Below are 27,339 nucleotides of genomic sequence, written 5' to 3' on the forward strand. Positions count from 1 at the left end.
AAATACCATTCAGTGTGTCCTTTCGAGTTCAATGAAAAGCACCAGTTGGGTTACACACAGAGGCCCAGGACTGACAAACAGCACAAGGTGATCCCAAAAATATGCTTCCCAAGGAAACGATTCTGAGAACAAGCATTAGCAACGAACGGCAGAGGACTCCTATGAGGCCACATAAATGAGATTTTAAATTAGCAGCCTGTTATTCAAAACCCGAATATTAATCCTGAAGGAACTCATCTGAATCTTACTTTTGAAAGTAATTCTAAAAATAAACCAGGTACTAAAGAAAACTGTGATGCACTCATGAATCAAGAAGAGACTGACATCAGTGTTTGGTTTCATTTTCGTACACAGTACAGTTAAAGTTTATTGTTTTCTAACTCCCCCCATGAGAATAGAAAACAGAATTATCTGTGAACAGGATCAACACTGAGCCAGTGTTTCCCAACGTGTTTCTTGGGATCCATGAAAGACTTTACCTGTTCTGGCTGCTCTTAGCTTCCCTCTGCCTGCAGTTTCTACTCTAAGCAGTCTTTGCCCCTCTGTTCTCGACTCTTCCCAAGGCTCTCTTCCCTACCAGAAGAGGGGCTAGCAAGTGGGACATGCAGGACTCCTCCTGCGCAACATCTCAGAGACTGAACCTGCTCTGGTGGACATGGAGGGCTGAGAAATCCCATCCTGTGATTTCAGGGGGATTCCTAGTTGAACCCCAGGCTGGAAAAAATGGGGCTGTAAACAGCTGTGTAAAAGGTCCGCGAGTTGACACACTCTGCCAGCAGGTGTCCTTGGCCTTACTGCAGTGGAGGCCCCGCTGTCCCGTGAGGCTGAACCAGGTAGAAACAGTGCGTGCAGTGGGGCCGACAGTCACTTCATCTGACACCGATTCAGAAGACGAGCTCCTTGGGAACAAAACACCAGCCCCAGCTTCCCTGAGACAGAAAGCACTCTGCATGAAGATGGCAATGCAGTTTTGAAATCAACATTTGAAATGAGATATTCTGAAAATATATGGACAAAGGGGTTGCAAAAGAAGCCACCAGCACTCTGCCTCTTGGAATTACAAGCCACATTTGCTTTAAAACACATCACAGATTTCCACTACTATTTTCACACAGTTTATTCAGAAGTTTCAAAGTTAAAATGTGGGCATTTTCCCCTAAAACAAATCATCCACTACCACTCCCCAACAGACTCTACCACTGCTCTCGTTACTTCTCTTTCCCCCGCGCTTACCCCACCCACTCTTGCAGAACACACGGGGCTCAAGGCCCCAACTATGTGGTAATACAAAGAGACTACAAAGTTACACAAAAGAATCTCATCTCATTGACTTCCTTTTCACTAATAGGCTATGAATGAAAGATTAAGGGGCAAACACATTACCTTCATCCAGAGTTAAGACTTCCCTAACGTTCTTTTTAGTTCCTCTAAAATGTTAAAACCCAAAGCCATTCACTTACGACTGTAACTCTGATACTCATTTTTCTCTTCTCAGTGGCTACACTAGGACATACTTTCCTTGCAAAGCTGATCTTCACAACCACAGACTGGCAGAGAGCAGTTTCCCAGCTGTAGCTTGGCCAGGACGGCCATGATGCTCTGCAACAGGCAAAGTTACCACACAGGTGCAAATGATGCTTTAAGAGTTACCAAAACTTAAAAAAAAAAAAAAAAATGTAATAATGCATTAATATGAAGCCTCCACATTTTTCTGACAAAATTCTTCTAAAGGTAGTGGCAGCTGTGAAAAAGAAGGCACTTTGTGCTAAAATTCAGAGGGTCTCTCACGAGAGAACACCACAGTGGAGTGGCCTGGTCAGCAGGCGACCCTTTAGGGTGAGGGAGAGTACCCCCCAGGAAGGCATCTGCAAAGGAAAATTTGTAATCATGATTCCAAGGCAAAATGGCTACTTAAAGTTGGGAGAGAAGGAATACCAAAAGAGAAGACAAAACACGGCTGCACCAGGATTGAGGGGTGAACCCTACAAGGACTTGTCAGCTGGCTCCGCACTTTCTGTTGGGTTGGTTCCTTCGCCACTGCCAGGGAGGTTCTGGAGCCCCTGCAGGAGCAGCACCTTAGCCAAGAGGGTTCCTCCTTCCTGTGTTCCCAGGAATAAACTGAACTCCTGTTGGTAGTAGCACTTGCAGGTATTGCTGGTCCACGGCAGCATCTGGTAACAGCCGTGAAGAGAAAGTCAGGGTTTTCCGCATGATCTGGGATCCCTTGGCAATGCCCAGTGGCTTCTTTGGGCCTTCTAAGAGCAACAGTGGATCAAGCTGGTATCCCCCAGCCCCATCGGCACTCAGAAAAGCAGCATGAGTATTTCAGATGGGCGGGAGGGAGGAGCTAAATCAATGGATTGAGGCTCTTCCTCTTAGTACCATAAATAAAGTGCACCACGAATGGAAGCTATAAAAAGCCACTTGCCCGAGGCCGAGGTATGGGGACAGATTACCATCACCACCCCTCAGGATGGCGGATCATTTCCCTCAGCCAGAATGCTGGCTGCTGAGACTTTCATTATTGCTTCATTTCCTTAGTGGACCTGTTAGCTATAAAGAAAAAAAATACTTGGTGGGCTTGGCCGACAGTATGTCACAAAGTCAAGGAATTGGCTCACATTCGATGAGTATACATTATAATCTCAACAATGTTGGATGACGGCTGTATTTCCCCTTTATTCTGATGAACTTAGGAAAAATTGCTTTTAAAACACCTATCAAATTGGCTCATGATGCTTCTGAAGAAGCAGGACAGCTGTTTATGGCTGATGTAGTAGAAATGGTTGTCTTTGTTCTGTAGGTTTCCAGATGCATTTTGGAAGAAAATCCTCTTACTATCACATTTCAGGAGACTTTACTATGACATATTGGTGGGTTCCATAAACTTCTTGGAAGCTCTTTCGGAAGAGTATGAGAAGAAAACCATGGTGTTGTATAAAGAACTCTGCTCCAGTTAGGATTCCGTGACAAGGGTACTATTTTGCTGCTTTCATGTAGGAAGGTATTGCCCCCCTGGCAGTCAGGCCCTCAAAGCGCTTGTATGTGTAATTGATGAAGACCCAGTCTTTGTTCTTGTAGTCAGTTTCAGGGTGATTACTTGTGGCCACTGGGAAAGAAACAGACGTGAGAGTTGATTCGCTGCCTTACCTCTGACGGCCTACTCACAGTGCTCAAGACATGACCCTCTGAACACACCACAGTTTCTGTTTGGGAAATGTTATTTTTCACTTTACAAATTTTCTACATTTGCTTGCCTGTGTTCTTTGAACCTCATAATTCTTCACAAATATTTTTAAAGTTTTATTCTCCCATTCCTGTCATTTCAAGTTACCTAACCTTTAATTTAATAAATAACAAAAGAACAGATTTTTGTGGCTTACCCACAAAAGCCAGCTCAGCAGTCTCAACACGGGAGTTGATATTTATTTCCATTCAATAAGGTTTCACCACTACCCAGCATTAGCATTGGAAAAATACTTACAAAGAACCCAAAGAACTGAAGTTCCTCTCCATGTTCTCTACCCTGATTTGTAAATATCACCCCAAAACTGGGGGGAAATTAATGTGCTTATAAAGCAGTGGGAGGCACTGCTGGTGATATTACCTGTTGGCTTAAGAATATCAGATTCTGGAAACTCATCGAAGTTTGAGGTATCATCAATGCTTTTGATTTCGATAGATATTGCAGCAGGTCTCTCTCTGCCAAGAATACATATGCCATTAGTAATCATGTGGATCATACTGATCAAGTCTTTCTCCAAAAAACACCCCTGGTCAGACATGAGAAGACTTCACTGGCAGGCAGCATTTATTTTCTCTGAAAAGCTTGTAAACACTGACCAACCAAGCCAATTGACTGCATCCAAATAAATTAGGAGGAAAAAATATCATTCATATCTAGAAAGAAAGACAGGAATAATAAGGAATAACTAAAATCCAAAGTTAATGTACTACCCCAATGGCCTATCCTGTCCACTGAAAACGGAACTGAACCTCTAAGTGTCCCCCTCAGGTAGGTTCTGCCCTTCATCCACTGGAGGTGCCAATCAGTAGAGTGGCTAAAAAAGTGGCGAACAGGAGGAAAAGGCAAAAATCACCAGGACGCAAATCAGAACACAATTGTAAAATAAATGAAAGCGTCCTCACCTTCTGTTTAACACCCCATGAATGCTGAGCAAGGAGGTCTGGACTGTAGCGGGCAGTGCCGTCAGCAGCACTCTGCCACCCCCACCACGACAACTTCCACTCTTCCTTTCCCTGTCCACTTTCCGCCCTCATCCCTGCTCCACCTCCCAGTGACAGCCTCTACCCTGGGCAAGGGCAGTCCTGCTGGTGGCCCCGAGAGGTTGCTGAGTTCTAGGTAAAAGCAAGGGCAACATGCTTCTCAGATGCTTCCTTCACCACGGAACCCAAAGTTCACTCACTTTGTAAATAACTTCTGGGTTCAATATATCCCCTGGCACACAGCTGACAAGAAGCCCAACTTTCAGTCTTCGCCATGAATGAAAATGAGGAAAAGACCCTAAATTTCTAAGAAGCTCTCTTCCCTTAACTTGGGTTGCCAAGGATGATTCTTTCAAATTAGTATTAAGCAAACTATAAACTTTCTGAAATAATTCTAAAAGTTTTTGTATGAGTATACCTGATATGTTCCCAGTCAACACCTTCAAAAAAAGAGTTACTTTTGATTTCCTCAACACCAGAGGCTCCAATTCTATGTTCCCACTCACAGCAGAATCTGGAAAAGACAGAGGCCTTTCAGCACGCTTCAAGCAATCTCTTCAGAAAAAGAAATGGAATAACCTCTATTTTTTTTTCAAGAGAGAAATGGGAGGAAACGGGCAGATATAAGAGATAATGATTCACTCGTGTCAAAAAGCCTGGGCAGGAGGTGGAGGGATGTTCTCTAATACCTCAAAATTAGATCCTTGGCTTTCTCAGAGACGGGAACTTCTGGAGGAAAAGTCAGAGTTTCTTTCCAGTTCATCACCTTCTTATATGTCTCTTGGGGAGTCTCAGAACAGAAAGGCGGGTAGCCTGTAACAAAAAAGGAACTTCGGAGCTTTTACACCCCAGAACTTTGAATCTAAGATTGTGCTCCCTACTATGACTCTATGTGTCTTTAAGGACTACTGGATACTTCTGTATGTCCATCCCTCCATGGCCTGGGCAGGATTTCTACTCATCCCAGAAAACATCTGGACCAATTTTTCATTTTCCCCCAAATTCCTAAACCCAAAGTTAAGTTGTGCCTCTGGTACCGGTAGGAAGCCAGCTAGTAGTTGGAGGTGGGAAAAGAAAGGAGGGCATAAGTAGTGTTGCAGGTGTGGGAATCACCAAGCCCAAGAAATGAGGAAATCAAAGGATGAAACACCAAGAAACAACTCCATTCCAGGAAAGCCTTACATGGGTAAAGTGCCAAACAAGTTTGAATAAGAAAAACACTTGAGTTTTAAAAGTGACCACTATGCCTCTTTTAGAGAACTACAGGCAAGAGGATAAACATTCACCCTACTACCCCATCTGCCCTCCACACACAGGTATGCCCACCTCCACAGGCATCCTTCCAATGTTCTCAAAGACAACCCAGCCAGACTCACTTGGGACCACCACAGATATACTCCCTGTCCTACTGCTCACTGGCACACGGCCACCCCCACAGATGTGTCCCCTAAAGACAGAGACACACCAACCCAATAGAAGAAGGAGAAGCCAGAGGATTCCGGGCTTTGAAGGCTTTGACAGAGGAAGGGGGCAGCAAATTAGAAGCAAAGAGTGAGAGAAGCAATGCCCAGTTAAAACACTCTGCATACAATGGATGTTTAATAAATGCTGGTAATTAAAAGAGCTGCTAGATGGAGAGCACGAAAGTGTAAAAGAAAGAAAACCATGATAAATGATCAGCAAAGCAACCACAGCATGCCAGTAAGCCCAAAAATACAGTGGGATACATTTGATTGAAAGAGCTATCTAGGAAACTTCACTTTGAAAGACAAGGGGGCAAAGTGCTTAGATCACCCCCTATCGAAAGAGAGTCTAATATTAATGTAGAAGTCTTTCTTGGATGCACAAAAAAAGTCCTCGGAAAGCATGCAACTTACCGATGAGCATCTCATACATGATCACCCCAAGCGACCACCAATCACAGAGCTTGTTGTACCCGGTCTGCATGAACACCTCAGGAGCAATGTAGTCAGGAGTGCCTACCGTGGAAAAGGCCTGAAACATGGACCACACATCAGGGAGGCCCAGCCAGGCAGGAGGGTGCTCAGATTTCTGTTCTAGAGACCAAAGGCTACGAGCACCACCTGGAGCTACCCCCAAAGTAAATAAGCAGGACTGCCCAGAAGCTTAATGGCAAGCTTGATTTGCCAAAGCACTTTCCAAAATGAACAATAAAGCTTTGTTAATGAAGTGAGAGAGGCTTCCTAAACATATCCAAAGCCCATAATTCACTAGGTCAAAGGTATCTCTACCATAACAACTGGGACCATAATTTACTGAGCCCCAATAAATGCCAGGCTCTGTACTTCCTAATTTGCATATGAGCCTATTTAATCCTGACAAAACTTCTCTAAGAAGGACCTTATTAGCCCAACTTTAAAGATAAAATAGATAAAATTTGATGCCCCAAATGGCTTTGCCTAAGGCCTCAGAACTAGTTAAGTGGCAGAGCCCAGTTTGGAAGTTAATCTTGCTCCAAATCATCCCTCCTTCCACTATATATATTCTTTGATTTGAGAAAATCATAAAGGGAAGCTTTATCATCAAAAGCTATTCTATTAGTCAAATGTTTCTAAATGTCTATTTATCAAACTTGATCATTTCTATAAATAGTTCTTAAAGGAACATTTTCTAAATTCCAGTATTTTACTCTAATATATCAGGACTGCAAAATACTAGGAGAAAGTACAGTCAAAGCCTTAAAATGTGCTTAACATTTGAGGGCTTAGCATGTGCAAGACACTAATATAGGTGCTTTAAATGTTACATAACTTTTCAAATTAAAAATTACAGCTGTGTTCTCTTTTAAAATATTTATTATGAAATATTATAAACATACAGGAAAAAAACACAGACAATACAACACATATACCCATTATCCACATTAAAGAGGTTAATAATCTGCTATATTTGCCTCGGATCATTTGTCTCTTCACAAGAGACAAAACTGTAGAAACAATTAAAACTCTGCCCCATATATCTGCTTTTCCCCTTCCCCACTGAAGTAAAAACTACCCTGAAATTGCTGTGTTCTTATATAAGTATGCTCATAAATAACACAGTATTACTTTTTGTATATTTAAACTTTTAATAAAGGGTTTCATACCAAACTGCATTGTTCTTCAATGCTACAACTTGCTTTTTCTACTCAACATTTGGTTTTGACATTTATTCACATAGCTCTAGTTCACTCATTTTTCTGCTATGCCATTACATAAATAAATCATAATTGTTTTTATCCATTCTTCTGTAAATGGACACTTATGTTACGTCCAATGTTTCTCTATGACAATGCCTGAATAAACATTCTTGTAACGCCTCCTTGGGCACTGTGTGAGAGTATCTCTAGGGTATAGACTCATAGTAGAAACGCTGGGTCCTGGGTTATGAGCATTACAACTTAATAAGCTATCCTCCAATTGTCCTCCGAAGTGGTTAGTCCTATTTATACTGGCTCAGTAGGGATGGGCTCCTGGTGCTCTATGTCTTACCAAGACTTGGTGTTGTCGGCATTTTACATTTTTACCAATCTGATAAATATGAAATGAGATCTCACTGTGGGTTTTTTTTTCCCCTTTGAGATGGAGTGTCGCAATGTCGCCCAGGCTGGAGCGTAGTGGCTAGGTGATCCTCAGTCCTCCGGCCCAAGCCAGCTGAGTAGCTGGGACTAACTAAAGGGGCCCACCACAGTACCTGGTTGGGATCTCTTTGTCTTAATTTACATTTCCCTTACTTCCAGCAAGGCTGAGCACATATTCTAATTAGACATCCTGGTCTTTTTTCTGTGAATTCCTGTTCGGATCCTTTGCCCACTGGTTTTTGTGGTTGTGTTGTCTTTTTTCTTATTGATTCATAGGAATGCTTTATGAATTCAATATATCAAACCTTTATAGTTTTACATATTGCAAATATCTTCTCCCAGTCTGAGGCTTATTATTTTTATTATGGTTGTTTAAATGAAGTAATATTTGTTACATACATACCAAAATTAAATATGTCATATACATACATATGTAATTATCAAATTATGACATATAACAATGAAAATGAATACCCATGAGTTCAATTAAAGAACTAAAGAATATCAATTTTTTTTTTAAGGAAAGGTTTTGCTCTGTCACCCAGGCTGGAGTGCAATGGTAGGATCACAGCTCATAACTCACAGCAACCTCAAACTCCCGTGCTCAAGCAATCCTCCTGCCTCAGCCTCCCAAGTAGCTGGGACTATAGGCGCACACCACCACACCCAGCTAATTTTTCTATATTTTGTAGACATGGGGTCTCACTTGTGCTCAGGCTGGTCTTGAACTCCTGGTCTCAAGCAGTACTCCTGCCTCAGCCTTCCAAACTGCTAGGATTACAGGCGTGAGCCACCACACCAGGCCGAATAGCAGTATTATTAAAGCTAACAAGTACTCCTCCCCATCCATCCCCCTGCCTCTCCTAACCATGGTGAATTTCATGTTTATCATTCCTCTGCTTTTAAAAAGAATGTTTTTCCATGTGTCTCTCTAAATGAAATATTTAGTTTGTTTTTGAGCTTTATGAAAATGGAATATTCTGTATGTGGTCTTCTGCTATTTGAACGTTATGTCCCTAAAATTGATTCATGCTGTCACATGTAGCTATAGTTCAGTAATTTTCACTGCTGTAAAATATTCTATTCCACAACATAACCATTTTCCTGTCGACAGACATTAAGTTATTTCCAGTGTTTTGCTATCACGAAAATGTGTTCTTCTACATGTTTCCTGGTTCGCATGTACAATTTCTCCAGGGCATATGACCAGGGGTAATGCTGCCGGAGGTAGGGTGTGCATATAACTCTGCAAGGTAATTCCAAAGTTGCTGTACCACGTGGCTTGTCTTTTCATTTGTTTATGTCTTTGGATATACAGAAGGGTTTTTCCCCTTTAAAAGTGGTAAAATAAATCAGGTTTTTCCTTTATGAATTGTAATGCTTGTTCCTTATTTAAGAAATCCTTCCTTACTCCAAGACCATAAAGTTATTACCCTGAATTTTCTTTAAAATTTTTAAAAGCTGTATTTTCCATCTAGAATTGATTTTTGAATATACTATCAGGTAGGGATCCATTTTTTCCATATAGATAATAATACACTGTTTTTATAAAATACAAATATTAAATACATAAATGCCAATTTTTTTAAGCTTTAAAGTCTGAAATATGCCCAAGAAGCAGAAGTATTTTCATTCTAATCATAAAGAAACTACAGATACCCTTTAGAGATTAGATTTATTCTAGCAAAGATAAATGTTAAGTAAATCTTACTTGTCCAAAGATTTCTATTATGAAATCAGAGGTCTATTGCCATAGGAAAAGAATTCCTTCATGATACCAAAGCATTACGAAAACTCTCAGAGCTATAAAATATAGTTGGCACAGGCCCCACCTGTGAGAGCAAGAGAAACGCTCTTCCTGCGGAGCGCCTGCTGCAGGCGCTCACTCTCGTCCCACCACACTGCTTGCTGCACTGTTTGTGCCACGTTGAGCCTTTCCAATTTAGGGACCCAAACCTTTGTTTTCCACACCAGGGTGTCCTCCAACTCCAACCTCCTAAATCTGTACCCTCATTTTTCCTTTTGTTGTCGGAGTATTTCTAGTGTCAATTAGAGCTGCAATCTAGCAAAGCTCTGTTGATTGTTAATAGTCATTACAGCCACATGATGTGTTCTAACCTTACAATTTTATTTTAGAGTTTTAGGAGAAATAGAGCAATTTAATTTCCTACTTAATCACTTCTGTAAATTCTACCCTAAAAAAAAAATAAACTGACAAATATTGGATGCCTCTACATCCACCACCTTTTACCTCCGTGGTTTTGTAACTTAAAGCTGACTCATACCTATTCCCGAGTCACTTACTGGGGCCTAAGGTTACCCAGGACCACATAACAAATTTAAGACATTACAATATGATTCAAGCAGCCAAGGAGTAAAGCCAAAGCCTCCATTTTTTGTTTTTTCCAGTTATTCCCAATAGTCTGAAAAGTAACAGGCTGGGTAACCAATTACATGTTAGGCTTAACCTATAGCAGTAAATTTATATTAAGTATTAACTAATATCAACCTTCAGCGTGGTACTAGCTGAATGGGATCACTTATAAAAAAAAGTCAAAGTAACATGGTTAATTAACAGTTGGACAACTGAGAGGTGGCTTTATTATCTTCAAGTTATGAAAAAAGGTAATATGAGGATGACCTTAATTTACACTTTCCCATTTCTACTGCGTATAGAATACACAAGCAAGAACCTTAATCACAGCATCAGGGCCTTAAGTTTATTCAGATTTTCAAAAAACTTTTTAGGCCGGGCGCAGTGGCTCATGCCGGTAATCCTAGCACTCTGGGAGGCCGAGGCGGGCGGATCGTTTGAGCTCAGGAGTTCGAAACCAGCCTGAGCGAGAGCGAGACCCCGTCTCTACTAAAAATAGAAAGAAATTAATTGGACAACTAAAAATATACAGAAAAAATTAGCCGGGCATGGTGGCGCACGCCTGTAGTCCGAGGTACTCGGGAGGCTGAGGCAGGAGGATCGCTTGAGCCCAGGAGTTTGAGGTTGCTGTGAGCTAGGATGATGCCACAGCACTCTGGCCCCGGCAACACAGTGAGACTCTGTCTCAAAAAAAAAAAAAACTTTTTAAACTATTAAATGACATTTGACTCGAAGTACGGAAATTGTGAAATTGCCTTCATTATAGAACTATATAAACAGTTCCTAGTAAGCATTACATGATGCTTTGGTGCACATCAAAGACCACAAAGCATGTTTCAGAGTGTGAGGACAATTCAAGGTACTTAAGCTTAATTATCCCCAAAATAAATGTTAACACAATAACCAAAGGTTAAATCCTGGCCTGCTTTAAAAAATAAAAAAAAAAAAATCACAAAGATTCCTTACCTTTCGTTAGTTTCAAAGTATAAATAAACATATGTGGCAAATGTGCCAAGTTACTATTGTATATGCAGACAAGCACAAGTGCTATCATTTCTAGAAAATATATGTGCATGACCACCATTCCGAGTTAGTAATAGTTTCCCATTGCTGCTATTCTTGCTTTCTAATGACCAAATGTTAGTTTGGCTTTACTGTCCTCAATTTCATTTGCTATGGGTTTCTAACAAAGCCCCAGTATGTAGTGATACACATTTCCCAACAATGCAGAAGCTACTATTTAAGACATAGTGTCTTCAGTGGAGGTCTCAACATTCACTGCACAGTAGAATCACTAGGAGTCTTTTAAAAATCAGATGCTCAGACTCTATCCCAGATCAACTGAATCAGAATCTCTGTGTGTGGGACCTGGACATCAATATGTTCTGAAGGTCCCAAAGTGATTTCGTTGTGCAGCCAAGGTTAAAAACTACTGCTCTACGGAGAGACATAATAGAAGTATCTGACCAATTCGTTTCTTACATTCCCTAACCCTCAAGAAGCTATGTGAACAGTTCTTCAACCATGTACAGAATTTAGAAGTTCTGATTTAGAAGTATCAGACCTCCTAAGGAAAGGAGACTGTTGTGGCTAATTATACTAAACTGAAGTATCCCCAAGTTAATGTCAGAAAAAGACACCAAAGATTAATTTCAGTTACTGCAGCTCCAAAGGTGTTTAAGTTAATGCCTTTCCCAGGTTTAACATAAAAATCATAATCTCAAAGCATGGTCTGAGGCCCCACTGATGGGCTTCAAATAAATAAAAAAAATGCAAGCCTTTCCTTTGATTCTTTCTTAAACCATCCACAGGCTTCCACTCTCAACATAAGACTGATATCTACTTATTAGTAGATATTAGTGACCTACCAAGTGAGTTCTTAAAGGTACGATAGAGAACTTTACATCAGCATTTTACTAACAAGTCTGACTGAAACAGTATGTGGCAAATGTGCCAAGTTACTATTGTATATGCAGACAAGCACAAGTGCTATCATTTCTAGAAAATACATGTGCATGGCCACCATTCCGAGTTAGTAATAGTTTCCCATTGCTGCTATTCTTGCTTTCTAATGACCAAATGTTAGTTTGGCTTTACTGTCCTCAATTTCATTTGCTATGGGTTTCTAACAAAGCCCCAGTATGTAGTGATACACATTTCTATTACATGGCCAATAATTTTCCAATAACTGGACACTGAGACATACACATTTTTTATGTAAAATATGAGCCAATTAATCAGGTATTGGTAAGAATAAATTTTGCATAGACAGCAATATTTCAATGGAGAATTTGAACTATTTAAATAACTTCCAACACACTATCAAGGTAAATGCAGTAGTTTCTTATTTTTAAGCTTGTGAGGCATAATTTTATACGGGTATATACTCAAATGCTTATAAAGAGATAAGCATTTCCTTTATATTTCTCTCCAATTTTTGTTAACAAGTTCTTTTTCCCATGACAAAGTAAGAAAGGGTGGGGCAGATGAATTGAGGAGTCTCGGCTTGCCCAAGTAGATCGACCAATGCCTGAAAGCTCTAGGTAGGTATTTGTACTTAACTTTTTTTTTTCCGACTAGTCAAGTGCCGTAGTGAGAGGAGGGTACAGAATAGAACAAGGAGTTCAATCTGTAACTGACTGTGAGCAATCAACTGAGATAACTCACTACCTTTGGACCAACCCTTGGTTTTGTTTTAAGAGATCTCCAGTTTAAATACAATCCCTTTACCATCATAAAAATAGGGAAAAAGTGGAACAGGAAGGAAAGGTATTGCTACCAACCTAAAAGGTCAGAATGATATCACCCATTGAAAATGTCACAATCAAAACAACCTAATATCTGTCCTCCTTCAAAAGATTCCTTTTGGTGCTACCAACATGACAGTGTTCCTTTAATGTAATCTTAAAAGCAAGGGATACGTTGCATATATTTATCAAACGGAAACTTATGTGTATATTTTTTTAACTTATTCATACTTGCTTTGTAGCATTTCAGAAGCTACAGATATTACTTACTAGTTGACGTCTATTTCTTTTCCAGGTTTCTGCTTTCCTTTTGGAATTCATGTTCTGGAAGGCTAAAAGTAGAGAAAATAAGCTTTAATCAAAGTTCAGACAGGAATGTTTACTACTTTTCTAGGCTCTGGATCAAGTCATATGAAACCCTAAAGTCTTGCTTTTCTATTCATACATCAAAAACTCTGGGTGACACATTTCCCAATGAGGCTATAGGAAGCCCAAATGGGAGGCTCTAATCATTCACTTAAAGACTCACACAGTGAGACTTGTGAATAGCACTTCCATGTGGATCAGGTGGCCAGAGAGGACACAGCCTTAATCAGAATTAAAGGGAATTCAGTCTCAATCAGAAGCAATGGTCCTGAAGTGGACCTAAAGCATTCACAACTTCTCAAAATTACTATCAATTTTCCATGAGTAGAAATTGTTATATATTCAGCAACTTCTGAATTTATAATATACTATTTGACATAGGTTTTCTAGGATGAATTGTAATTTTACTACATAGGTGTTAATGATCTGATAGTGCTCAAGTGGAAGTAACCCTGATGAACAACTTTCTCTGCCATGAAAGAAAGAAGCACCTAGGATAAATCTAGTGTGGAGCTGTTGCCAGAACTTTTTCCTCTACTCCCTTTGCTTGCCTACTCCATATTCATCCCCAGTAGCCTTCTCAGTAGAGCTCTAAAGAAAACTTCTTTCAATATCTGCCTTTACACATTTCGTAGCACTCATTTTGCCTCACCATATGTCACAAATCATAGGCACACCTGGGAAGGTATTTTTATTCTCTAAAAACTCATGCCATGAGGCTCTCCTATCTGTCCTAAATAATTTGGTTGCCAGGGAAACAGCTCTTCTAGGGCCAGTTAAGGAAAAGAAAGGCTAACATCATTGTTACCACTTACTGAAATCACTGGGGAGGCTGTGGTTCAGATTCCTATAAAATTCTGTCCTGTGTGCTTTTTTCAGTCCTGTGCAAAGGCCAAAGTCAGAAAGTTTCACATGGCCCTATGGGGAAGAAGAAACAAGGTGATGGATGGATAAACGTTCTTGAATGTAGAACAGAACATTATCTTCTCCTGCTCCTTCTAGTATCCTTTACATCTCTACAAAGTATGCTGCTTTTTTTTCTTTATTACAGGAAAAAGCATGTAATAGCAAATCATTTTTTTAGAGATCACATCAGATCCTATTTATACTATACCAATAAAACTATTTTCATTTTTGCATATTACCTTTGGTCTTGTCCAAATATAGACTTCTGAACATAGCTGACCCCTCCATAACATCTAGAGACAATTTTACTACCTTTTCAACTAAAATATTCCTGTTTTTATATGGTCTTCAAAAAGACCATTTTTTAAAATTTATCGTTTTTATTTCAGAGATGGAGGTCTCACACTGTTGCCCAAGCTAGAGTGCAGTGGCGCAATCACAGCTCACTGCAGCCTCGAACTCCTGGGCTCAAGCAATCCTCTCACCTCAGCCTCCTATGTAGCTACTAGGACTATAGGTACAAGCCACTGCACTTAGCCAAAACTACCACCTTTTTTTTTTTTTTTTGAGACAGGGTCTCACTGTGTTGTCCAGACTAGAGTGTAATGGGGCCATCACAGCTCACTGCGACCTCAAACTCCTGGGCTCAAGAGATCCTGCTGCTTCAGCCTCCCAAGTAGCTGGGACTACAAGTATACAACACCACACATGCAAAATTACACTTTTAAAGTCTACATAGGCCAGCACAGTGGCTTATGCCTGTAATCCCAACGCTCTGGGAGTCCAAGGTGCGAATATCACTTGAGCCCAGGAGTTATGGTGAGAAGCTCAGGTTACAGTGAGCTATGATTCCGTCACTGCACTCCACCCTGGCCAACAGAGCAAGACCCCATTTCTAAAAAAAATTAAAAAAAAGAAAATTCTACATAACATTCAATTGACTTGGTACATCATTATTTACCTAGCCATCCCCCTAATACTGGATACTTTTTTCATTTTCAATTCTTTGCTCTCACGTAACATGGATTGTAAGTACCCTCTGACAGAGAGGGTCTGTATTCCCAGCTCTAGCTGCTCATGATACAGAGGATGACCTTAATCGATCAATGGTTGTTAAGCAATGAGTAGAGGAACAAATCTTTGTTCGTATAGCTTTTTCCCCTCTTAAATTCTTGCATTGGGATAAATTCCAAGGAGTAAACTATTTCAAAGACAAAAAAAAATTATTGCCTAGTTCTTGATAAATGTTGCCATACCATATTTCAATAATAAGCCTCTGACTTTATAATTCTCCTAAAGGAAAACAGACTTATGAGCCAGGCACCACGAAAAGTGCTTCAATTGTGTTGTTTCATTTATAGCTCTTAAGCCACACATCACAGACTTAGAGTAATTAAATGGATTGCTGGTGAAATGGCAAAATCAAAGCCAGAAATCAGCCCATGCTCTTTCCCCCTAGACCAGAATTACTTTACCTCTCCAAAGCCCCCTTATCTCATCTAGAAAATAGGGATAAAGATAACTTTCTGGCAGGAATGAGAACTAATGCATGTAAGACTCTTAACACAGTGCCTGCCATATAACTAGCCCTCAGGAAGAAGCAGGTATTCTTGGGGTGATGAAATTTTAAGTAGATGAGGAGGTGAAATCAAAAATAGAAGAGGGAATCCTGATGCTCGGGGATCTACATTGCTCGAGGTCACATAATCAGAAGTGTTCTGGCAAAGATTTGAGCTCCAATGACTTCAATGTCTGTGGCCTTTTCATACCACCTTCTTTCAGGACATCCTCAGGTTTTAACATGTAAACTTCCCAGAGCACAAGGCTACAGGAGGCCTGCTCAGATGGGTCTGGTTTTATTACACTTTGTTTTAAAAGAAATCCCATTAGGTTTGGGTGTAGCTATTCTGAGTATACAGCAGAAACTCAAGACTTTTACATTTCACTACTATAATCTATGTAGCTGAACACAGAAATGAACTTGCTTGTGAGAACATTTTACAGGTGTGAGCTAGCATATTGTAGAGGGAAAACCTGTACCTAACAGGATCTCCCACTCTTCCTAACAGGATCTCCCTCTCCTCTTCAGCTAGAGTGAGTCTCCAAGATCTTTGACTTTAATATATTTGCTGGACCTGAATGTAGACTATAGGGGGACAACTAAGTCAGGATATCTGAACCCAAAACCATACAAGGTAAGGCCAGTGCTTTATTAAAAATATATCTGAACTTGATGACATAGGAAAATATCTTGTATAGTATTAATGTTTTAATGTTTAAATAGAATACCACACTATTTACTTTTAGGATGCTAACTTTATAGAAACTATTGACACAAACAGAAAGGTATCAAAGCTATTATGACAAAATAGCGGTTATCTTCCAGTGATAAGATTACAGGTAAGTTTTCTTCTTTATAACTGTCTGTATTGTGCAAATTTTCTACTACGTATGTGTATTATTGTTTTGGGGGGTGCTAACCTCTTCCCATCTCCCCTTCCCCCATTCTCTCCAGCCTCTGATAATCACTATTTTACTCTCTACTTCTGTGCATTATTCTTATAATGAAGGAAAAAAGCTATTAACCAGAAGAAATTATCTAACAAGTCCCCTTTCCTCTTAAAATAGAAAGATGAAGGTTTTCAAAGACAGACAAAAAAACTTCAGGTTTTTCAAAGATAGCAAGAAAGTTATCAAAAGACAGCAAGGAAGGAAAAAACCCTAGGAAATAAATTTACTTTTCTAGTTAAAAGAAAAATTCAGTCAAGACAACAATTCTGCATAACAGAATATAACATTCCAAAATTTTAGAGCTGGAAGGGACTTAAGAGGTTCTCTAGATTAACATATTCACTTTACAGATAAGAACAGTGAGGTCCAGATGGTAAGAGATTGGCCAAGGGTTATCCCGCAATTTAGTCAGCAGCATAGGGATCCCCTTCTAATTTTCTATAAGTTTAGGAACTAAGCAACTGAGCTTATCTGCACGTCTAAAGATAAATATAAATAGGCTATTACAGAGGCTGAGTAGGACTCTTCTTTAAGCACAGGGCACATGATATGGAACCTGGACTTTGTGACAGGTTTTTGTTGTGAGTTGTTTTTGCCTTACTTCCTGGTTCTTGGCTGGGTTCCTCATTAACGGATGAGGTTGCCCAACAGAGGGGTTCTAGATAGGTGATGCATTAACAGTATAGTTAATTATATGCTAAGAGAAGATGAATATCTTTGGCTTTATTACAAAATAACCCTCTAAATCAATTTTTTTCTCGATCATTTTCAAGAATGTCCTTTAATTTTAAGAGGGATGTTCAACTGAATTATAGAATGATAAACCTTTCAGAGAAAGGACATGACAGAAAACTTATCTATAAAAAAGAGAAAACCTACAAGGTAGATCACAGCTCCCCTACTGTGATTACAAGTGGTACAGGTGCTAAGCAGAGGCTGCTCAGATAAGTAAATATGCACTATTAATGCTTCTACCCGCCACGGATACCTTGCTGTCCAGGAGAAGGTTGTCTGGTTTGATGTCTCTGTGGATGAATCCAAGTTGGTGAATGGAGTCTATGGCTAATACTGTTTCCGCTATATAGAACTGAGTCTCCTCTTCTGTCAGAGTGTCCTTTTTCATCAACAAGGTCATCATGTCCCCTGGAAACAAGAACATACAAAGCCACCACACACACATACACACGCGCACATGCACACACACACACACACACACACACACACACACAACATATGAGTAAGTACCAGTTTTCAGATATGTCTTCTCTATCTGCCAATATAAAGCAGCTAAACAGACCTCTGCTGTGTTCTAGAGATAGACCCACATTGCCAATATGGGGAGAAATGGTAAGTAGTACTTAAAAGATAAAAATCACAGCCACAGAGAGCAAAGCATTTTCACACCTAAGCTAGCTATATCGACCCCTAAGCTGTGATTTCTATTTTACTTTTAAGAGAAAAAGGAAATTTCTCCCACACTTTAAAAAAAAAGTACATTTGTTTAGGATAATTTTTTGGACTGGGGGAAAAAAGCTATTTACTTTTTACTTTGTCTGCACAAATAGCTACAAGCTTGTCTACACCTAAAACCAAAAGGCACTTCTTCCACACAGATTGCACTGCTATTGCTAGAGAGGCTAATATGCCAAATAAAAACGTAAACATTTGGGGAGGCTGAAAACAAGGTTTCCAGCTTCTACTCAGAAAACACTGGAACATAAACAAATAAAAAGGTGGGACTTAGGTAGCAAAGCATTAATCAACAGAAGCAAAAAATTAACTGAAAATGCTGTAAACTAGAATGTATAATAAATGCCTCCCAGAAGTGCTCACTGAACACCTCTCAAGATCAGTGCTTTTGTCCCTCAAGTGTTTTATCACAGGTATTTAAATGTACACCAGTACCTTTTATGTAACTTTTAAAACACAGTGTCAGTATTTTAGCAATTGAAAGGTAACCTCCTTGGTTTTCTACAAAGTCAAAATTTAACTATTCTGCTTAATTCCAGCAACATAAAATGGTAGAGAAAGATTCACATCCTAACTCAACAGTTAGAAAAGCAAAGAAAATATGTATAAGTAGTTTAAAGCTAAGAGAAACAGGAAAGATTCAGTTTAGACCTCACATAAAGCCACTTATGTTAGAAAACAGGGAAAGGAGAAAGAAACCTCTGATTTTGATAGCATTGTGCTGCTTTTTGAATTTCACTTCATCTATAACTTCATTTTCAGTATTCTTAGAGAAAAGTAGATATTTTTCCCTCAGGCAAAAATTAAACCATTTATTAAATGCTCTTTTTTGGCCTAAGGCTTGAAAAATATGATTCCCTAATTACTCCTGGCAGCCATTCGATCCGGAGGCACAGCAGAGACTAGGGGCAGTGCACTCAGGCCGACTCTAAGGTAGCTGTGTGGCCTTAGCTCCGTGGCCCAGGAGAGTAGCCAATGGCCTCATCTGTGCGAGCTTGCCCAGATGATCAAAGAGCTCAGGCCAGATCAAAGAGCTCAGAGCCATAGGGCTCTGCAGGCCAGCTCCACCGAGCGCAAAGGGCAGGGTCCAGGAGACATGAGAAGCTATGGAAGATGGTGCAGGTAAGGCTTGAGGAGACACATGTTAGGAGCCGGTGACCAAGCTGGCTCTTATTCCTATTTAAGAACTAGCATCTAAACATTAAAAAGTTTCTCCTCATTCTACCAAACTCTTTTCTAACCCTGGGCAATTGTTAATGAAAAATAACAATGACCGACCCTAATCTAAGGGTTGTCACAAAATCAAAATATGCCACAATCACATGTGCTTTGCTAAGAACCAAAAAGGAAAAAGGTTTTCTTTTTTTCCCCATCAGAGTTTGCTCACAGCTCATCCGCTCACTGGGAAACAGACTGTGTTCCCCAGAACAGATGGCATGTTCTGTTCTGGGTTTACTTTGGAGCTGTCTTAGGAGATACACGTGCTGAGTTACATAAAACTAGAAATCTCAGAAATGAGGATTGATTCTGTTTACTCATACAGGTAGTAAGAAATTTACTCCTCATTAATATAGGTTATACGGAAAGAAAGAAAAAATTGGAGCAAAGAATGTTATAGCTTCAATTTTGTCACTTGGGTAACTTATCATACATGATTCCAATTGATAGGAGATCAGGCAGAGCCCTCTAGTTTATTGCTATATATTTAACAAAGAATAAGAAAAGAAAGAAAGGTCCATCTGAAATCATGAGAATGAATGAAAAGGTTACTTTTATGGCACTAAGATTGTAGAAATGCACCCCAGCACAAGACAGGTTACTGACCTCCTTTATAGACCTAAAAAAAGATACAGAAAGCAACTTTGTGAGCACAATTAAAAGTAGGAAGGAGGGTTAATTGTCGATGTGAGAGAAAGAAACCATAGAACAATAAGGAAAAATGACCTTTCATCGTCAAGTAATTACCTCCAGGCAGGAACTCCATGATTAGGTAGAGGTTTAGCTTATCCTGAAAACTATAGAACATTTTCACAACCCACAAACTGTCTGCCTCCACTAGAATGTCACGCTCCGCACGAATGTGGCCAACCTGGAGGTATACGCATTTGATTAATGACAAGCCTTGCTCCGCTTTATTAGACTGTATATTTGCTTAAACAATTTAAATACTGTTTTGAGTATTTAATGGTGATGATGCAAAAGACCTCATTTCTGTTTAGGCAAACCTATCACTCAAATTGACAACATTTGACTTGAAGGTATTCGGTGATGAAAACTTGAGTGATGAAAGGCTTTTAAATACGGCAAAATGAACGGCTTTAATGCATACGGCAACTTCAACATGCTATAAAGTGAACCTCTGATTAAAATTACCACTCTTGCATACATTTTTGTTCTAATAATCTTTTATGATAAAAGTAAGTCCTCAAGGCGAGACTCTCTAAACAAGTCCTACCTCAGGTCTGCAATTGGTATCTGATTATCTGCAATGACAGTGTCCTGGTTGACAATTCTAGAATGCTATGCCACAGGATTTAGTTCACTGCTATGCACATAGCATGTGCTCAATCAATTCTTAATGAATTGAAATATAAGAACACCTAAGAAAAGTTAGATTCAAATTAATGACATTTCCAGTTTTCTACTTTTACTGAAATATCTGGCTAAAGAGACCAAGTTACAGGAAATGTGGGAGAACTAAAATTACTTTGTTAAAATAATGCTTTATTGTCAAGCTTACCTTATTTAACTATAGAACAGTAATCAAAACATCGCTGCATATTATCAAATCCCAGCCCACCCCTCTTTTTTAAGTATCACAAGATGCAAATTGGATTAAACTAGATATACATTTATTAAGACTCAGTTTAGTCCCTAAATAGAGGTTTTGGTCTTAACATATGCTACAAGTCTTGAGTTTTTACAATATGTTTTAAAGTAAAAGATGTACCAAGGTTCACAAACTGGCACTTCTATTAACAAATTCAGCCCATGGCTGTTGTTTTGTCTGATACAATACACATTTGTTTTACCGGAATGTCTTCAGCAAGATCAAGCACTCTTCTAATACTCTTCCATTTGGACACAGATCCCACCCTCCCTCCTGTCTTACACCTAATGCCTCAGTCTTCCAAGCTAACTCTTGGGGGCCTAGAAGCATTTGAGTTTACGTATTTGAGTTTTCAGTCTCCACTAAAATTTTTCTTTGGGGAATTTTTTAATACCTTCAATGTTACAGAAGACTTACATTTTTTATCTGTACTTATGGTATAGGGGTGGGAAAAAGCAGACAATAAGGGTGATAAGGAACAGGGCCATGAAACCACGAAGAAACCAAGTATAGCATCTGCCTTCACTTGACGTTAATGCAAAAGTAAAGCTGTTGTAAAATAGCAATGCCGCTTGCTGACCCTCTGCTGGCTATCACCCAGCCACTGTCATACACTAATACTGTAGAAGGCAGCCTTCACCTGCCTGTCTCCCTGGCTCCTGTTAAGGCCCCTATCTACCTCAGGGAGCCACAGAAAAGGGGAGGCACTACAATTACCACTTGTCACTCACCTTGGAGGACAGAATGGTGACTGCAACATTTCCTGTTTGTTAAGGGGAAAGCTACAGTAACTGTATGTACACATTGCCCTTCTCTCCTGAGGCTGAAATGGCAGTTGGAAACCTCAAGATTTAGAAGTGGAGTCAGTTGAATACAGGATAAGAGAGGGAAGAGTCAGAGGTGCAATTCACACAAAAAACATTCTCTTTCCCTCATTCCATAAATATTTAATAGGGTTGAGGTACAAACTGCTATCCTGGGCACTAAAGAAAGCAGAGATAAAAGCCAGTCTTTTGTTTCATCATTAATAGTATGCTGGCATTACAATTGAAGGTTTTCTTTTGCACTGAAAGAGAAACATCAGAAACTAGCTAAATGTCAATGTCTTATTCTCTAAGATTTTCCAGATAGCAGAAATTTCCACCCTGTGGACCAGAATAACAACCTAAACTCTCAGTGCACAGTTTTTTGTTTTTGTTTTTTTTTCAGACAGAGTCTCACTCTGTTGCCCCTTCTAGAATGCAGTGGCATCATCATAGGTCACTGCAACCTCAAATTCCAGGGCTCAAGCAATCCTCTTGTCTCAGTCCTCCAAGTAGCTGGGACTACAGGTATGTGCCACCGCACCTGGCTAATTTTTTCTATTTTTGGTAGAGACAGGGTCTCACTCTTGCTCAGGCTGGTCTCAACCTCCTGACCTCAAGCAATCCTCCCACCTTGGCCTCCCAGAGTGCTAGGATTACAGGTGTGACCCATCATGCCCAGCCTCAGTGCATGGATTTAATTCTTGCTCAGTTTAGTAAAAACAAACAACAACAAAATTTTTCGTCTGGATAAGGCACCTATAACTACAAAAAGTTAGGTTCTGAATCTAAACTTTGTCAACCCTACCCAAAAATGATGATGGATTTGCACTGGTCTACTTCCAGCTTTCACCTAGCACACATCCAACGCAAGTTTCTTCAAGATGGCTGACCCAGGTAGAGTCTGTGACCAGAGACTTCAACTGGCCCATACTGAGATCAAACCTAGGAATTTGAGTCCATCAGCTAAGGTCAGCTAAAAAATTAAGTTAATGTACCATTTAATGTATAATTTAAAAAATCCTAATCCTAATGGATGTTTCCTTTATTTTCATTTAGAAAAATTTTAAAAATTGATTTTGAAGAATGTACAATATTTGAGAAAATACGTTTGCATCTTCCTCTGTTACCATTCTGGGCACCTGGCACATGCTACCTAGAATTAGTAATTCTCAAAGTACATATAATGATATGTACTTCTCTTTACAATTTTATTCTGACTGCTAATTATTTCATAAAGAGAAGTGTTAAGGCTTGGTTAAAACTGTAGGAAATATGTATTGTAAAAATAAAACTTACTCGTGAAATACAAATACGCTGACCAGTCAATGTAGAAGCTTTATATTTTCTTTTTCAAGATTAACTGAAACTCTTTCAGTGCCTACACACTCAGACTACACGCTCATTTTTACATAATGTATAAATAGGGCTACTGTGCATTCTGAATAAGGCTGGTGTCAGCATAAAGTACAGTGTCTGAAGATTTACTGCTCAGGTGTCTGATATTCTCAACTGCAATTCCTAGGAGTCTAAATTTTCTGGGTAACATGTGAAAATTAAACAGAAAATAAAAATTCCAAATTTTGAAGTGGCACTTAAATGAAAACAGAAAACTCAGTGATTATACCTCCTCTCTCAAGAGGCAGAAAGGATTGGATGTGGGGGCCAATCTCCATTCTTGCTCTTGGGTTCTATATCAGGAGCTTTCCTTGCCACAGGGTCTCTCTTTGCTCTCCTGTAACATCAGATCTTTTACAGGACATCTGCAGTCATCATCCACTGCAATCAATTCTTAAGCAACCAGCTAAACTAGATTTATAGAAAGTCTGCATCTTGCTTTTTAAAATATACTGTCCAATATTTATAACCTTATTTATTTTACATAAAGTACTTAAGCACCTTATAGATCTATCTGTAAAGTGGGTTTGGATTTTAAAAAGTGTTCTTACTTATTAAAGGAGAATTTGTATTGTTCTACCATTTGCACTGTATTTTTCAAATTCATTCAGAAATTGGAAGACTGGTCTCTCTTAGGCAGTGATGAGGTACCTAGAATACCCAGCTTTGATTTAGGTATACAGAATGAAGCATATTAAGACACGTTTTAGATTGTAAATTCCAAATTCTCATTACTAGTCCTTAGTTCCAAAGTGTATATACAATTTCTATTTCTCAGCATTTGGGAAGAAACATACTGCCACACCAAGTATGACTTCAAAAAACAGGCTCTCATGACAAGGACATCTTGTGATCAACTGAAAGACACAAATAGCAGCTGCTTTTTTATTAGGTTTTCAACTTAAAAAAAAATTGTACATAATCCAGAGGCATTATTTGTACCTTTACATTTGTACATTTGTACCTGTACATTATTTGTACCGTATTTTGTAACTGCTTCTTTGTAGGGGGAAAAAAGTAATATTATATATATAGTCATACATGACAGAGCTGAAGAAAACTGTAATAAAAATACACATTTCAATTAAACATAGAGAATAGTTTTAGGAGACAAAAATTCATAAACTGACTAAAAACACTGCTACAACTGTGCTTTACCTGCTCTTTTTCAAGCATATCTGCTTTGCGGAGTATTTTCATGGCATACACGTGCCCTGTATCTTTCTTCTGAACAAGTCGCACCTAAAAGTTATAAAAGAAATGCCAAGTCAAAAATTCACACTGCCAAGCTAATGCTTTCATGTGTTACAGGAAGCAGTAATTAAACTGAAAAAGTATGAAAATTTTAATATAAGCAACTAGCAGTAACAAAGCAGAAGAAAATGAATACATTACACACAGTGATGACAATGCTGGAAACATCCTCAAGTATCTCTATATCTGAACAGCGCTGGCTCCCTAGTTGAACAAACTGATCTAATTTAAAATTTTCAGTTTCAAACTTAAGGACTCATTAAACCTCTGGCATATGTCATTCAGTCAGCTCAGAAACATCTAAGTAAATGATTCACAACAATGTTTAAAACAAAGTAAAATTTCATGCATAGGAAAAATATGGGGAAAAAAAACCTAAAATGTATAATTAGGGAAATGGGTTTTATGCAGTTTTCCTTTCTCTTTTATATTTTCCAATGTTTTTAAAGAGAATAATTTTATGATGAAAAGAAAATGATTTACAAACCAAAAGAAAAGTTCACAAGTTCCTGGCTATCCTCCCCTCCACTCCCAAGGTAAGTATGTTTTCTTCCTCCTGTACCTTTGGTTATTGTCTTTCCTAATTGAGTACCATGTCCTTTCCTCACTGAAAAGAAAGTTCTTTCAGAGGTGGTATTATACCTTTCCCTCTTTCAAGAGGCCAACAGGGATTTTTGACACTGAGGGATCAAGATTATCTTTACCTGTACCTTTGAACATACTCACATTTCCCCGTGTACTGGTTTTTAATAATATGTTGCTCCTTCTATACATGAAGCTATTGCATCAATAGATTGGCCACTTTGGGTGTTCTCCATTAATGGGAATAACCTTATGTGGGCTCATTTAAACTCTCCGTAACAGAATGCTTTTGTGACCAAGCAGGATTCATTTCCAAGAATAGGTAGGACAAAGCTATAAATGCTTTCAACTCTCTACCACTACTGGTATAACTTTCTATAAATTCTGTCTCCTAGGGCCATCTTTTTAGAGCTGGACCAATCTGGCAATAAAAAATAAAGGGTGGAGATATACTCTTAGTTTGCTGCTAAACTGGGAGGTAGTACAGTACTGGGAAAAGCAAGAGCTTTGAGGGCAGGAAGACTTGGACCCGACTTCTGGTTCCAGTGCTCAATGTCTATGTGACAATGGGACACTATATATACCTTCAGACTTTTAATTTCATTATCTATAAAATGGGTTATTGTCCTGATTGTAGGTGAAAAGCACTGAATAAATAACAAATTATCGATTTCCTTCTACCTTTCAACTCTCCCTCTAGATCAGCATTCAAATACCAACATCATCGCTGGCAAAACAACAGAGAACAGAGATCTGGGACAGTTGAGAGGGGAAGAAAGAGAGAAAGGACAGACAAACCAGTTGGGATGTGCGGCTGGCATGCCTGACATTCCATATATTTCAGTTATATCAACAATCATGAGCTTACAGTATGTCAGAAGCTTTGAAGTTCTGTGATGTTTTTGTACTTCATAAGTAGCTGTGGTTTTTACCTCACCAAATGCTCCTCTGCCTATTACTTTTAAGGATTCAAAATCTTCCAAGCCAAGTCTTGTTCTCTTCAAACGAAGAAACTCCGTTTCCTTCCGAGCATGTGCTGATCTCCTGAGTTGTTTCTAATGTTAAATAAGGGAGAGCAGGGAAGCGAACGAGTTGAAATTCTGAAACTCTGCAATAAAGTCATATTTGTGACTTATCAGGTGGAAAACAGGGCCACACTAGACGAGGCATAGCCTTTTCACACATGAAAGTACCACAGAAGCATCCTTAAGAGGTGACTTCTCCCTTCCCTGACCTTCAGACACAACACCCAAGCCACACTGAACAGATGAATGCCTCCTTTAAGAACTCTGAATAACCTACTTCAGCCATCCTCTACTCTAACACTGCTAATGAAAGGGGGGATAAACAATCAACATTTTCCTTTACCCTTTTTTACATAAAATAAAAACGTGTTTTTCTATTTCATGCACTGTAGCTCACTGTATGGAAAGATTATATATATAATGGAAAGATTCTATTATTCCTACAAATATTGGGTATTTTTCACCACTGTCCTGGGGTTCTGTGATTCAATCCCATTTCTGAAAGCATTTCCTGGAGTTCTATGATTCAATCCTATTTACTGCCATTTCAGTTCCTTGTACAGTCGCTTGTTAACTATATTGTCTCCTATCACATCTGCGGGCACTGGGTGGAAGGACTGATTTGAGATGGATATTTTGCCTTGATAAATATTTCAGAAATTTACCCTACTTCTATGGAGCCTTTCCAATGAATTCTGTAAGAATGCTGTAGTTTACTCTTTTAAATTTTAATTTGACTTCACTGAATTCATCCCTTCTTTCTCTTGTAATTCTAAATCTAATTTATTATAACTGTGCCTAAAGAAAGTCTTCCTCTCCTGGGTAGTTAATAATTAACTTCTCCCTGTGCATGAATATCGAAATCCAGAAGCACACCATCCCTCAAATTCCTCTGTTATCGAGCCAAAACCCTTCCCGTGTGCACCAAGGCTAGTGACTCGGAGAAGATACAATCTGCCATGCGGGGTTTCAAAGAAAAAATTTCCAATATTAATTACCTCTTCATCTTTTAGGCCTTCTTCTTCCATCACTTTTTCTAACTTTTTTTGTCTAAAACAAATGAACAAAAACAAGAGACACACGAAATAACATTTGAATGATAATTTTCTGAAAATTCTATGCAAACATAATACTGTAATTGGTTTTGAAAAATGACAAAAACAGGTAAATCTCAAAATGCCTCATTAAAACACAAAAAATTACAGTTACTAGGACAAGTGAAAAGATTCCCATCCTTCCTTAGGTCTGCATTTTTAAAAAGATTGT

The 27,339-nt window shown here is 39.0% G+C and overlaps 1 protein-coding gene across 1 annotated transcript in view; it reads right to left on the reverse strand.

Annotated features, from left to right (window-relative positions):
- Positions 1-1,092: 1,092 nt before the first annotated feature.
- STK38 (serine/threonine kinase 38) overlaps positions 1,093-27,339 on the reverse strand; it is a 43,775-nt gene continuing 17,528 nt past the window's right edge. Inside the window, exons 3-14 of the mRNA XM_012646653.1 lie at positions 27,072-27,123; positions 25,981-26,103; positions 24,371-24,454; positions 20,147-20,270; positions 17,700-17,854; positions 14,110-14,212; positions 13,199-13,260; positions 6,105-6,222; positions 4,917-5,040; positions 4,646-4,741; positions 3,608-3,702; positions 1,093-3,109 (exon numbers count right to left, since the gene is read on the reverse strand). Of these exons, the coding sequence (XP_012502107.1) occupies positions 2,979-3,109; positions 3,608-3,702; positions 4,646-4,741; positions 4,917-5,040; positions 6,105-6,222; positions 13,199-13,260; positions 14,110-14,212; positions 17,700-17,854; positions 20,147-20,270; positions 24,371-24,454; positions 25,981-26,103; positions 27,072-27,123 (1,267 nt within the window). The 3' untranslated portion in view covers positions 1,093-2,978. The remainder of the gene's footprint in view (positions 3,110-3,607; positions 3,703-4,645; positions 4,742-4,916; positions 5,041-6,104; positions 6,223-13,198; positions 13,261-14,109; positions 14,213-17,699; positions 17,855-20,146; positions 20,271-24,370; positions 24,455-25,980; positions 26,104-27,071; positions 27,124-27,339) is intronic.

The sequence above is a fragment of the Propithecus coquereli genome, unplaced genomic scaffold, assembly GCF_000956105.1.
Source record: "Propithecus coquereli isolate 6110/MARCELLA unplaced genomic scaffold, Pcoq_1.0 Scaffold248, whole genome shotgun sequence".
Lineage (NCBI taxonomy): Eukaryota > Metazoa > Chordata > Mammalia > Primates > Indriidae > Propithecus > Propithecus coquereli.